Below are 14,534 nucleotides of genomic sequence, written 5' to 3' on the forward strand. Positions count from 1 at the left end.
TTTTTCAATCCACGGCAGTTGCTTAAACTGTCCCATCTTTGATCAGTGGCACTTATTTACGTTGGCTCCAGAAGTTTAACATGATCCTAGTAAACTTTTAGTTTTTTGGGTCTTAGTAAATTTTGATTGCTTCCTTGCTTTCTGACAAAATGTTCCACGCTAAGATGTACATTTTATGCCACAGACCTGGAATCAACCATTTTCCCCAAAAGCCTTCATTACTTTTGGTAGCTAATAGTATTTAGAAGTCACATTCTGGGTATAAATGGTGCTCACTGCTACTGGGTTGAGTTCATTCTTTTTAGTGGTTAGAAGTAGGAAATTCACATGTATGTACATATGTATGTGTGTATACACACACATGTGTGTATTGTGTCATAAATGTATATGCATACATGAGTATATAAAATACATATAAAGTATCTATATGTATATATATTTTTACATAGATACCTCAACATAACTCATCTGACTTATCTGACAATACACAATCAGAATAACAATATAATTATGGAAAATAGGCACTTTGTGTTGTTGTTCTTAGGGAATATCTCTTTAAGGGATGCACATTCAAATTACGTGGAATAGTTACTCTGTATGCTAATCTCACCAAGTGAATACATAGTTTATTTCATTTTACTTTAAATTTCTAGGGATACTTTATTTAAAATATAGTTTTATAATTATGTAAAATATCTATATGGTTCTACATACAGATCTACAAAACAGAGGACATTCAAAGGGCTCTAACTTCTCTATCCCTGAAACCTAACTCCCCCCTTTCCTCTACAGGTAAACCTTTTTTCTACTTTGTGGTTTATCCTTCCATGCTTTCTTAATGGAGCAAATACATGCATTCACTGTTAGATAAAGTGGAAGCACATTATACACAATTGTATTCTTCATTTTACCCTTACACATCCTGGAGATCATTCTGTGGTATATGAAGACTTTCCTTATGTTGATATGTCCACAGTATATGCATCCAGCCCTCTACTGTTCAGACTGTATCCAATCGCTTGCTAGTAAAAACGGTACCAACAGAGTGTATTGTGAAATTTTTGAAGTCTTACTAATTGGTTAGTTGAGAAACGGGTAGTAGCTTTCACTTGCCTTTTTCTTACGGTGAGCATAAGGTGAGCGTACTTTCGTGTGATGAAGAGCCATCTGCATTTCTTTTTCTATACACCTTAGTTCATCTCTGAGAGATGTAGGTTTAACCAGTTTCTAAGGCAGTTGGTCTTCTGTACTTTTAGAAGCTCTTTAGGGCTATTAACCCTCTGTCTGTGATATAAGATGAACATTCTTTTTTGCTTTTATTGTCCTTTTACTCTACTCATGCAAAGTATGCTTTGCCATGAAAAAAACTTTAATGTATCCAAATTGATCAATCCATTCCCTTACTGCTTCTGGATCTGGAGTCACAGGTAGGAAAACTTTCCCTCCTCTCAGGTTTTAAGTAACTTACTTAAGTTTTCTCCTAATACATGTATGGTTTCATTTTTACATTTAAATCTTTGACCTGTTTAGAATTTATCCTAGTATAATGGCAAAAAGAATGGATGCAATATTATCTTTTTCCCCTTTGGCTCTCTGGTGATCTCAACACCACTTATTAATAAAAGGCATATATAATTAACATAGCCTCAAAATAGATAAAATAAATACTGACAAGCCAAAAAAGAAAAACTGAAAAATTAACAATCATTTTGGGAGACTTTAATACACTTTTTCCAGTTACTAACAGAACAAGAAGATTTTAAAAATCAATAAAGATATAGAAGACTATCTACACAATAAAAAAATTGACCTAATGGACATGTATAGAACACTAGCACCAAGAAGGACAGAATTCACATTCTTTTCAAGTAAACATTGAATATTTACAAAAAGACTTCATGTTGAGCATGAAATAAGTCCCAACAAATTTCAAAGAACTGTAATATGGAGCATGTTCTCTGACCACAGTACAATTAAGCTAGAAATCATTAACAAAAATAATAATTATATAACCACTGTATGTTTGGAAATCAGGAAATACACTTCCAAAGAACATCTGGAAAAAATCACAATGAAAATTAGAAAATATTTTGAACTAAATGATAAAGAGAACACTACATATTAAAATTTGTGGGATGGTGGCTAAAAAGCATGCTTATGGGGTCATTTATAGCCTTAAATACATATATTAGAAAAAAAAAAAAAAGGCTGAAAAATCAATGAGTTAAGCTTCCAAGAAGTTAAGAATTTTCCAAAGAAGTAAGGAAAATAACAGCAAAATAAGCCCAAAGAAATAATGAAAAAATAAACACAAAAGCAGAAACCAATGAAATAAAAAAAAAATCAACATTTCATTCTCTGAAATGATTAATAATATTGATAAACCCTGGCAAGACTAAAAAGGTAAAAATAATTAGAGCAAGGAAAGGAAGGCACAAAACACCAATAATCAGGACTGAAAAAGAAAGTTATTACCCATGCAACAGACACTGCAAAAATCATAAGAGGAGATTATTAACAACTTTTTCCCAATAAATATGAAAATGTAGATGAAATGCACAAATTCACTGAAATACAATTTGTCAGAACTGACAAAGTAAGAAATACTCAGAATGGTCTCATCACTGTTAAACAAATTGAGTAGGTAACTTTTCCTAAAAGAAAACTCTAAATGGCCTAACTGCAGAATTCTACCTAATATTTAAAGAAGAAATAATACAAACTTAAACAAACTTCTTTCAGAGAACAGAAAAAGAAGGAATATTTTCCAGTCTATTTGTTGAGGGCAGAATAATCTGGATACCAAAACTTGACAAGAATGTTACTCCTACCACCCAAAAAAAGGAAAGAAAAAAAGAAATTATACAGCAGTCTCATTCATGACCACAGACGGAAAAACCCTAAACAAATTAGCAAATCAAGTCCTGCAATTCATGACACAACCACCAAGTTGGTTTTTTCCTAGGAATAGTTAGTTTAACATTTGAAAACCAAGCAATGTTTTTCATCAGATTAATGGAAAGAAAAAAATATCTATGCAAAAAGAACATTTGATAAAATCCAATAACCACTTATAATAAAAACTCATAGAAACAGACTTACCCTGATAAAGGGTGGTTGTTGTTTAGTCGCTAAGTCGTGTCTGACACTTTATGAATCCACGGACTGTAGTCTACCAGGCTCCCCTGTCCATGGAACTTCCCAGGCAAGAATATTGGAGTGGGTTGCCATTTCCTTCTCCAGGGGATCTTCTGGACCCAGGGATCAAACTCGTGTCTCCTGCATTGCAGGGAGATTGTTTAACACTGAGCTCCCTGATAAAGGGTAGCTATACCAAAGATCAACCCTTAATGGTGAGCCGCTGAATACTTCCTCTGAGATCAGGAGTGAGAAGTGGCCACTGCTGCCACTTCTCACCACTGTTCTAGCTCTTGTCCTTGCCAGTACAATAAGGCAAGAAAAAGAAAGAAAAGGCCCAAGGATTGGAAGGGAAAAATTAAATTTTCCTTATTCACAGATAACATTAATTACATATGTAGAAAATTTTTTAAAAATCTAAAAGTTTCTTCAAATAGGTGACTTTGGCATGATTGCTGGATACTATGTCAATTTACTAAAATCTTATTTTTAATCAGCAATAACAGAAAATGATAAAAATAAAAAGTTACCATTTATAATATCAAAATATCAGCACCCCAGGACTAAATATAGCAGAGATATGCAAAATCCCTACCAAGCAAAACTATAAAAACTATAAAACATTATGGGAGAAATTAAAGATCTCAATATTAAAGAACACCTAAGTGATTCTTTGTGAGTATACGATAAATCCATACTGGCAAAAGGATAAATGAATGAAACAAGAGTCTAGAACAGTTCCATGTACATATAGAACCTTGATTTAGGACAATGGTAGCACTCTGGGGTAATCTTTACAATAAATAGTGATGGACCAATTGAGTATCAATACAGAAAAAAGAGAAACAACCCCTACAACTTTCATAAAAATCGATTCTAGGTGGATTATAGATCTAATGTAAAAATCAAAACGATGAAACTTTTAGAAAAGATAATTTAGTATCTTCAAAATCTTGAGGAGAAAAAGTTTTCCTCAACAGGACACTAAAATCATTAGGTGAGGATCCATTTTAACACTGCTTAATCAATGATCTCAGTTCCTCACAAGACATTAAGTGAGCAGGAAAAGCTATATAGAATACACATTAAAAAAAAAAAAAAAAAGGATTTGCAGTAGGAACATATAAAGAACTACAAGAATTATATTCCAATTTAAAAAATTAAAAACTGTATAAAAATGCAGTGATGTATTAAATTCAGTCTTCATATTTGTTACCAAACCAAATCATTATTTTTATTGGATTTTTGTTTCTAATCATTTTTGTGTGTCTGTAGGGCTCCAGGTGGTGGAAGAATTCAGCTGGCCATTGCTACCACAGTTGCTTTTCTCCCGTTTATCTCCTGGGTCTACATATATATAAACAAGGAGATGCGCTCCTCCTGGCCAGATCATTGCAAGACGGTGATTTAAACGAAGAATCCTGTTCTTAAAATGAGAGTTCTTGATTTTTTATAAACATGGTTGTAACAAGCTGACTTCCTAGGAATTTATTTCAGTTACTACTAGAGATGAATTTTTTTTTTTTTTATCCTAAGAACCAACACAGGACTGGATGGGACTAGTAAGAGAAGGATCTGACATTCTGTTTTATCATACTGTAGTAGGAAAGTTAAGAAAGATGAATTCCAACTCTGCTTCATCACTATCCATGTGACTTGGACAAATATATAAATCTACTTTAATTCTTTGTAATTAAAGAATTCCAAAGATAATTGAAATTATCTTTTGGATAATTCTTTATCTGTAAATACCAGCCTGCCTACTTATTTATATAATTGTGAAGATTAAAGTAGATAAAATGAGAGCATTCCAAACATAAAGTCCTCTGCACAGGGTAACAGAGGGAAGCAGGGTTTGGATGATAGATAGGAGTTTAGGAGAGAGCTATGCCCTTGAACTAACATCGTTAGACTGGACTGGTACCATGAATTAAATGAGGTGCCATGAATTAAATGAGGACTTTGTGTGAACAAAGTGAACAAGTATGTCTTGGAAAAAAAGGAAAGTTAGTTAGAATAAAGGAATTTGGGGCCAAAAAGAAGCAGATAGGGAATATTAATTACCATGTAATTGAAAAGTCAGACCAAAATCTATACACATATCCTTAACAAATGTCAGAAGTAGCTCTGGAGAGATCACTTCAGAGCTGCACCATCTGGCGACCACAAGCCACATGGTGTATTGAGCACCTGAAATGTACTTACTGAAAAAGTTTTAATTTTTTGTTTTAATTTACAAACATCAATTATGAGGAAACTGATACATGTATTTGGAACACTTGGTTTAAGCTTGTTTGGAACAACTGAATTATGTGAATCCACTTCTTCAACTTTAAATTTTGTACCTAAATACAGACCCAAGTTTTTCCAATGAAAAGTTACTGTCCAAATGGATGGATTATAAGCATAAAACACACACTACATTTGAAACTTAGTATAAAAAGAATGTAAAATATTTTTATATTGATTACATGTTGAAATAACATGAGATGTATTGGAATACACAATTATATTATGAAAATTACTTTTATGTTTCTGTGTACTTCTTAAAATGTGCCTGCTGAAATATTTCAGATTACCAAGGTGGCTCACATGTTGTTTCTGTGGGTCAGCGCTGTTTTAAAGCACCCGGATACAACCCTTTTAGTTGATGGCATCAAATTCCGTAGTTTGATGGTATGCAGGCATCAAACTCCATAGTAAAGACAGTTTCCTGAGATTTAGGAAATATTTGACCCAAACAGTATTAGCACCAACTGTATGTCAGGAGAGTGAAGAGTCTGGTAGTTTGTCCCCTTATATAAAGGATTTCAGCGTTCTAGCGTACACTTATGGTGCATATTTATGGTTTTGTATATATAACTATTAGTTAAGAAATGAAGAAACAGACTTATTTTCAAATTCCAAATTCCTACCCAGCCTCCAAGCCGTGCTTGACACTGTGCAGAGAGCACATTATCGCCAAGTCTGTAAAGTGAATAGAGGGCCTCAGACGTAACCGGATCCCAATTCTTATGAATGTTACACCACAGTATGCACTTCCCAGGTGTGATTAAGGATCTTGAGATGGGGACTGTCGGGGTGAGCGCTCAATGCCCTCACTGTTCCAAGAGGGAGGCAAGGGGAGGCCTGACCACACAGACAGAAGAGGAGAAAGGCACGTTGACAATAAAGCAGCAAGAGGCTGGAGAAAGCCGTGAGGCTGTCTCTGCAGAGGGCGGGGCCGTGAGCCAAGGACAGCAAGCCACGCAGTTCTGGAAACTGGAAATGGCCAGGAAGCAGTCTCCCCCAGAGTCCCTGGCCCTGACGACATGTTGCTCTCAGCCCAGTGAAGATGTTTTCAGACTTACGACCTCTGGAACTGTCAGAGAACACACACACAGCTTATGCCACCGAGTTTGGGGAAGTTTGTCACAGCAGCCAGTGGAAACGCATATGCTGTACCCCACAGTGCCTTGGTACTCAGCAGGCACACTACGCTGACTAGCACTGGCTTTTGTCGTCCCCTTCCTTAGGCCCTGAAGCACACTTTCTGTACACTCGAACAGTCCTCATCTGCCACTGAGTAAATGTTTTTGCAAACAAGCCTCAGAATATATGACAACTCAGTTAAAAACACCCCACTTGTCTATGAAGGGAGTCAGGGGTAAATTCATTTACCTACTACAGTCTCACACAGCACCGGCTGGGGGCCCAGACAGGCAGGATGGCAGGCACAGTCACACTGGCGCTCGGTCCTGCTCTGGCTGAAATCACAGGAGGTGTGCAAGGAAACCACGCATCTACCTGTGTGAACGGAGGTGCCATTTGTTCACCTGTGAGGCAACTGGTGATCTTTTTGGCTTACAAAATAGCATAAACCCATAAAAGTACAAATATGATGGGTTCTATAAGCAAAAAGTGTCCACAGCTCATTCACACAGCTGGGTAAACGGAAAAAGTTTACCTGGGCTTATTTTACTTTTTTATTGTGAATTTTAAGTTACATGGCTAACACAGTGAATGAATACATTCTCCTCGTAAAAAGTAAAAAACATCTCAGGTAAGGCTAAATAGTGTCTGTTTTGAGGATTATATCCACCTTCCCACCTCAGTCTCCTCCCTGCTTTACTCAGGCTACTTTCATTCATCTTCTTTCCAATTTTCAGCATGGGATATATTACCCAAAAATAACGCTTCAGAGTATCTTACGAGCTAACACACATTGAAGCCATTTATGGCTATCTGTTATGCAAATAGAATCCTAAATAACGAGACTGAGTCTTGGGGAATGGGGGGCAAACAAAACCACAAAGCCAAGTCAGTCTCTGTCTATAAAAGTAAACAAAATCAGACCAAAAATGGAAGGAAGGCTTATTCCTTCCTGTAATTCATAATTCTGTGTGGAACTCTGCCCCTCCCTTCCAACATCATTTTGTCAGGATAGACGTGAACGGTGCCAAAGGCCTGGCTGTCCGGAGCTGTTTCGATAACCCCTTCTATGTTGACGTGGTGCACACCGTAAGGGTCCTCAGAATAGCCGCCATCGTGAGTGTGGCCGGCGAAGAAGCACACCACGCACTTGTGAGACCAAATGACCGCCAGGGCGTCTCTGTAATTCCAGGCCAGGCACACACTGTCAGAGGCCTCGGGGTAAATGGGAAGATGGCCTGTTTAAGAGAAGAAGAGTTATGAACCAATCAAGAAATACCTCTTTCACAAAAAACAGGCTAACAACGAGTACTCAGGAAAAAGAAAATGTGTACTGCTACTCATCCTGGACTGAGAACAGAGAGAATCAACATCCGCAAAAAACTAGATACTCTACAGCCACGTCTCTGGAGCATAAAGAAGGGGGAGACGGTTCATACCCAAGGGGACAGCAGCCGCTGTACAGGCAGAAATCCGAGATCTACGGCCTAGGGTCTCAAAATGTACTAACACCAGGGGAGACGGAGGGCGACCTGGGCAGGGCGGTCAGCAAAGGCAGCCACCGGTCAGGCAGATGCCATGCTGGAATCCAGTCTTGCCAACTTTCCTACATGTATATGAGTGTCACACACACAGAACGAGCTGCTCAGAAGTAACAGAACAGTCTAGGGAGGCGCCCATGGATTATATGTCATTTGTATACTCGATGTTTTATAAAGAACTGACTTGTGCCACTTTAAACACTTCCAGGTCAAGATGGTCACAGCCATTGTACACGAGAAAACTAAGTTAGAGCAGGGAACATTCACACTAGCTTCCCCAGGAGACAGAGGCAGAACTTCAGATTCTCGATGCCAAGACAGGTGTGAGGCCACATCACATGGCAGGTGCGGTTTCATGCCCAAGGATGGGCACTATAGCTCACTGGTCTTTACTTCTTCCCAGTAAATCACTTTCTTTTTTTCTCTGCTACCATTTATTTTTATTCTGAATATTTTTATTCTGCTTAAAAACTATTAGTTTATTTAAAAAAAAAAAAAAGGGAGGTGGTAACAGAGGGTTGGCACACAGACAGAGACACACACACACCCCATCACCGCCACCACTCTCGAGCTGTGATAAGGGCTGAGAGTCCAAGGAGGCCACGTGACTTTCTAGACCCACTGTTATGCTGGACACATCTATCAAGTCCCAGTGGTGTCTGACACAGTCACTTGTTCCCTTCTCCTTGAAATACTTGGCTCCAGAACACCGCCATGCCCCTACTCTTCTCCTAACCTTGACTGCTCCTGATACTCACCCTCCTTTACTGCAGTCTCACTTCTCTGGGTCCTACCCGGGCTGCCCGAATGCTTGCTCCTCGGGATACACTACACTATCTACCCCTAATAGCATAGTGACCTCTTAGTAATTTACGATTTTAAACATCAGGTCTATTCAACTTCCACATTTAGATATCCAACCCAAACTTCGACTCCAAGTTTCTGACAAGTATGTCCACAATGCTTACTCAGTCTCTCTCCTGATGTCTAAGAGGCATCTGACGCTTGAAAAATATTTTCAAACATGAACTCCTGAATTCTTCATCCGAAACCCCTCCTACTGCCGTGGTTCCATATCTCAACTAATAGCAATTCCGTCCTTCCAACTGAATGGCCAAAACTTGAGTAGGCCAAATACCACTGAGTAGCCAAAATGAAAGTGAAGAAACAAAATAAAATGTCTATTAGCCATTTTAAACTTTGCTAAAGAAAACCCAAGGCACTCAGTTATTACAGGTTTGTTTACCTGGCCTCTGAGCTGAGAGCGAAATGGAAGAAACCTATCAGAAGCTAATGCAGACATGTGCACGGAGAGAAGCGCAAAGAAATGGGAACACAGAGGGAGAGATGACAAAGGGGCTCGACTCAGGAGCCGCGCGCCGTGAGCTACGTGGTTCAATCTCTTTGGGTTCAAAGACATCAGAGTATTAAGTACAGGTACATTTTGTACACTCAGTACAGGTAAAATTAACAGGTACACTTTGGCAGCAAAAACTAAGAAGCAGAGACAAGAAGTATCCCATTCTGGAGACCACTTATTACAGAACCAAACAGTGTAACATCAGGGCTATCACCCCTGAGGGCACCTTATTTAATTTTCCAAGCCTTGAATGACATTTGATATTTTAGAAACACTTTATTCTGAATAAAATTTAAGAATAAAACACCATCTCGTGCACCATCTTATCACATCAGTGAAAGACAGAGAAGTAAAAACTGATTTACAGAAATATAATTTATTTTTTGGCTGCCCCACGTGGCGTGCAGGATTTTGGTTCCCCAGCCAGTGGTCATAGAATCCAGGCCTCAGTAGTGAAAAGCGCGAAGTCCTAACCACTGGACAACCTGGGAATTCCTTGGATATAATTTTATATTACCAACTATCTGAAAAGCTTGTCACTTTCAAAAGGACTTCATGTTCACAGTTTCATTTGATACAACATAAGAAAACTGCAGTGTGTACACTGAACATTTGTCCAGTCACATGGATCACAGAAACAACAGCCAGAAGGGCATGCCATCCCCATGCCCCTCAGTCCAATCTTCAGGCAATGTCAATTTTAAACAGGAGAACTAATCTCAGCCCCCACACCACGTACACCAGACATACCGCAACCCAAATTCAGTTCATGTGTGTGCGTGAGAATGTGCATAAGCACCCGCACACATCTACATCTGAGTGTACTTTAAGCACCTCCAGATTCCTATGATCTCTGGTGGCAGTATGCCGCAAAAAATAACTCTAAGTGAAAACAACACACTTATTTCCTTGCAACCACATGGAGGATTCACAGTCCTGCCAGGCGGTCCTCTCACACTTGTCTCCTGGGACCCCAGCTTTGCTCTCAGTGGGCAGCAGAGGCCACTGCACCCACCAGCAGGACCCCTGAGGCTGAGACGTGGGCCGGGGCCGGACTGGAATTTTTCACTTACACACATTGCTACACAAATTGATCCTATTTGGGGAAATTCTACTTTGAAACCTAAAAGGCCAAATCACAATCTCTAATATATGTTTTTCTCCTTTTTATTTTACAATTCTTAAACATTAATTTTATATTCAGATTGTTTCTCAACAAAGTTTTAAACTAAGCTTTTATTTTATAAAAAAGAGACATCTCAATATTGTTAGTATGCTTTAACTAAACCCATTCTCTAAAATGCCAGAGTAACAGAATCATGTAAATACTTACTCACAATCACCACCTTTTCTTGGTTTCTGTCCGAGAATGTAAGAACTGCATTCAGCCAGTTCAGCTGTTCTGGGCTAAATCCACCATTAAACTGGACAAACTGGGGCTCACGAAGTCCTGAAACGAATCCAGTCATTTACACCCGTCAAACGTCAACACTACTCTCACTCGGGCATCCAAACTTAGCTACCAGGGGGGAGACTCGTGCTTTTTTCTTCAGGAATACTCGGCAGCAGTTGACTTAAAATAGGGAACTAAAAGAATTTAGAGCAATGTAAATCACGCTGTGTCTTACTCCTGATCTCAATACTCCTCTGCTTACTTCCCTTACTCCTCGTTACACTGAATACAAAATAGACTGTTTTCACGTCCACTGAGTCACTATAAAGTCACTTTCACCCCCAGACCCTTGTGCGTGCTTCACTAACAAGGTCTTACTCTGCTTTGCATCTCTGTGTTTGTTTTTGTCTTGAACACTATGCTCCACCCACTCTTCCAAAGGATGATGACTCCTTCTCACTCAGGTTTCAGCTGAAATGCTTTTCTCCTTAGAGAAGCTATTTCTGGCCAACTAACTACAATGGTACCTCTAGTCCTTTTCTGTAATATTATACTATATTTTCTTGGTGGCGTTTATCACTTCTCTTTCGTTTATTATCTGTCCTGCACACTTTCTTCTCTTGCTTCCTCCACTCGGTCCACAAAAAAGCAGTGCTGTCAGTACTGCCTATAACTCTGAATAGGTGCCCTAGTGAAAGTGCCCGGCCAGAATATTAGGCCCTCAGACATCTGCTACATAAATGAATCTTGAACCAACTGCCACCACTCCGTGTGCCTTGAGGCGAGTGAGAAATCCTGACCCTGAACAACAGGACAGTATACTTTTACCTTATCATCCATCTTCCTGCTGAATAAAAGGTAGCTGAAGAATTTAAAGACAATGTATAAGATTCTCAGCTCAAAGGAATAATTCACCTTGAGGACTATTCAGTTCCGTATTTGGGTTGTGCTCCCTCAGTATCTTCAGACACTGCTGGTATTTTGGAGAAGACTGATCCACGCCCAAGACACTCATGTCATAAGCATCGAGTAAAATGAAGCGGAATTTAGGGAATGGTACAAAATGATACGCGTAATAATCCTCCGAGGGCACAGTCTCAGGATGGTGGGCAATCTGGTCTTCCAGAAACTTTGTGTTAAGTTTGGAGTTTGTTAAATAGTCTCTGCTGAAATTATAGAATTCGTGGTTTCCCCACGTGTGATGAACAGGGACTCTCAGCATTTGGAATGTGTTCATGACGCGCTCCAGTGACTTTTCTGATGCTTTGTACTGCGCATTGTATCCGTCGATGATGTCTCCAAGCTGAAGCACACAACGGGGCGGGCTGCGTTCTTGATTCCAGTGTTCGATAGCACCCTGTAAGTGAAGAAGACTGTGTCTGTAGTACCTCCTTCTGTTTCCCTGGAAATTATAGCCATCTTCCAAATCAGCATATTGAATATCTGCTATCACTCCAAAGGAGAAGAGACGTTCTGAGCTCTCACTGAGGAGTTCAGGTTCGGGCTTATAATCCATAACCTCCAAATAGCTTTCTAAATAAAGAAAATGAAAAAGGTAACTATGTTATAAATGTCTTAATTTCCTACTGGACTAAAGAAAATGGTTAGATGAATGTTAAACTTAATAGTCAATCCACTAGGTAGCCAGGTAGAGAAAAGTGCATGGGCTTTAAAGTCTGATGGTTTAAGTCCAAATTATCAAGTCCTCAACCTGTAAAATAGATAATCTCTATTCTGCAGAAGAGCAGCAATTAACAAAAGAGTATTAACATATTAATGAACAGGCATTCTAGTTCCTGTGAAGTCAAATTCAAGTCTGTAATTTTTAATAAATATACACTAATTTTAAACATACACACGTGCCCTTCTTCCCCAGACACCAAATAATTCTATCAAAAGCTCAGGACACCTATACTTTCAGTCAGGAACTGTTTTAAAGTTACTATTTTATTTAACATTGTAAATTTAATATGAAGAAGTTGTATAAAAATACTTCAGTAAACAAACACAGGAACAAGTTTTAGAAGAATCACTCTGGCAAGTAAGAGTTAACAGATCAGCTGAAAAAACATTGAATTCAATTTTAATGTATCTGACAGCTGTCTGATCAGTTAACCTACAACTGAACAAAGAGGTGAACAACTTTTATATGCTCACTGCCTGAATGAGCAAGGAACTTTTGTGTCTTTTTGTTGATTTGAGGAATAACTTCTCCCTGGGGAAACAGAGACATGGGGCGGTGGGGTGGGGGGGGGGACCTTAACCACAGGCAAGTTCAAGACAGAAAAATTTGTTCAATTAAAAACGATCTGACGTGCTAAGTAAATATTTACTTCCAGCAGATATTCTAGAGAATTCCAGCATAATTCAGGAATCAAGAAACATGGGTAATAGCAGACCACCAACTTCCTGGTTAGCGAGCAGAGGAGCACCCTAGCTAAAGATGCCAGTTCATAGAAAATATCATGTCCCAGGGTCACCATCGCCAGATGCTTCTGCTCAGAAGAAACCTTGGGGGAAAAAAAATCCCCCGCAGGAGTGGGATCCAAAGTTAAGGAAGTTAGAAGACTGGTTTCTCCTGTTTTTTGTTTTTTGTTTTTTTCCTTTTCCCCTATATTTTGCAAATCCGCCTCAGAGATGGAGAAGGGTAAGATTAAGACAGCAGATGTTGAAGCAAAGGCAAGACAGAATGAACGCGAGTTAAATTTTCGCAAGGAATTAAAAATAAACCTTTGAGTGCTCTCCCCCTCATTAGTGTCAGTCACTCAGTCATGTCTGATTCTGTGTGACCCCATGGACTGTAGCCCACCAGGCTCCTCTGTCCACGGGATTCTCCAGGCAAGAGTACTGGAGATGTCCACAGGATCTTCCCGACACAGGGATCCAACCCCAGTCTCCTGCATAGCTGGCAGATTCTTTACCGTCTCAGCTACCAAGGAAGACACCCCTCGTTAGCAGAGAGCTTAAATAAACGTAGGCTTGTATCAATTACAGAGCCCAGGAGGACCAAATCCAGGGCTGGGATATAGCACTGAACAAACGCTACTCCGTACAGTGCCGTTATTTGTAGTTCGGTCCCATATAACTTGGGAATATAAGTTCCAGGGAGTTCGGTCATACTTGACTAGTCCTTGTCACCCTGCACTACCCAAATATCCTAATCAATTTTTTTTTCTTTTTCAAGTCAAACAGTATTTCAAGTGCAATGGGTGCAAAGCGGTCAATGACCGGCCTCCTGGCTGGGCTGGCCGAGGGAGCCCAACAGGGTGGGGACGGGGGCTGCCCGGTCCCGCCCGTCTCCCGGCGCCGTTTTCTCTTTTCCAAGGCGGGGGGCGCCGGGGGAGGAGCAGCTGCTGCGGGCGCCGAAGCCTGGGGTCCCTGAGCTGTACTCAGGCCTCTCGGCCCAGGACCCGCCGCGGAGCCCAGCCCCGGAGGCTGCCCCCTCCTCAGGCACTTGCCCCATCCCGCGAGCCCGGCCGTCTACCCGGTCGGACCGGCCCGCGAAACCCCCGCCCAGCCCGGTCCGCCCCGCCTCCGGCCGCGAGGAACCACCTACCGCGCGCCAGCTCCTCGGCGAAACGCTCCCTGGCTACCGGATGGGCTACCGCGTCACCATCGAGCGCAGCGGAAAGAGCGGCCCTCCCTCACTTCCGGAGGAGGCGGAAACGGCGCCGGAAATCGAGGGGCGGGT

The 14,534-nt window shown here is 40.3% G+C and overlaps 2 protein-coding genes across 12 annotated transcripts in view; one reads left to right on the forward strand and one right to left on the reverse strand.

Moving 5' to 3' along the window:
* The window catches only part of TMEM220 (transmembrane protein 220), a 20,142-nt gene extending 14,480 nt beyond the window's left edge, over window positions 1–5,662 (forward strand). For all 7 annotated transcript variants that reach the window (XM_086358867.1, XM_086358863.1, XM_086358862.1 and 4 more), the window contains one exon: window positions 4,414–5,662. In XM_086358867.1, coding sequence (XP_086214993.1) covers window positions 4,414–4,549 — 136 coding nt within the window. In that variant the 3' untranslated portion in view covers window positions 4,550–5,662. The remainder of the gene's footprint in view (window positions 1–4,413) is intronic.
* ADPRM (ADP-ribose/CDP-alcohol diphosphatase, manganese dependent) lies at window positions 1,698–14,523 on the reverse strand. 5 transcript variants are annotated; one of them, XM_086358848.1, is made up of 4 exons: window positions 14,400–14,523; window positions 11,759–12,376; window positions 10,784–10,900; window positions 1,698–7,787 (listed from the first exon to the last, which is right to left on the reverse strand). In XM_086358848.1, exons 2-4 carry the CDS (start codon window positions 12,357–12,359, stop codon window positions 7,492–7,494), a joined length of 1,014 nt encoding a protein of 337 aa, XP_086214974.1. In that variant the 5' UTR covers window positions 12,360–12,376; window positions 14,400–14,523; the 3' UTR covers window positions 1,698–7,491. The 5 variants fall into 5 exon arrangements, with proteins under 5 accessions (XP_086214974.1, XP_086214977.1, XP_086214976.1 ...); XM_086358851.1 differs by having other exon boundaries at window positions 11,759–12,200; window positions 14,400–14,478; XM_086358850.1 differs by having other exon boundaries at window positions 7,091–7,787; window positions 10,788–10,900; window positions 14,400–14,514.
* Window positions 14,524–14,534: the final 11 nt, after the last annotated feature.

This window comes from Bos grunniens, chromosome 19, assembly GCF_055505025.1.
Source record: "Bos grunniens cultivar Pamir isolate PY7600 chromosome 19, Bosgru_T2T1.0, whole genome shotgun sequence".
In the NCBI taxonomy this organism is placed as follows: Eukaryota; Metazoa; Chordata; class Mammalia; order Artiodactyla; family Bovidae; genus Bos; species Bos grunniens.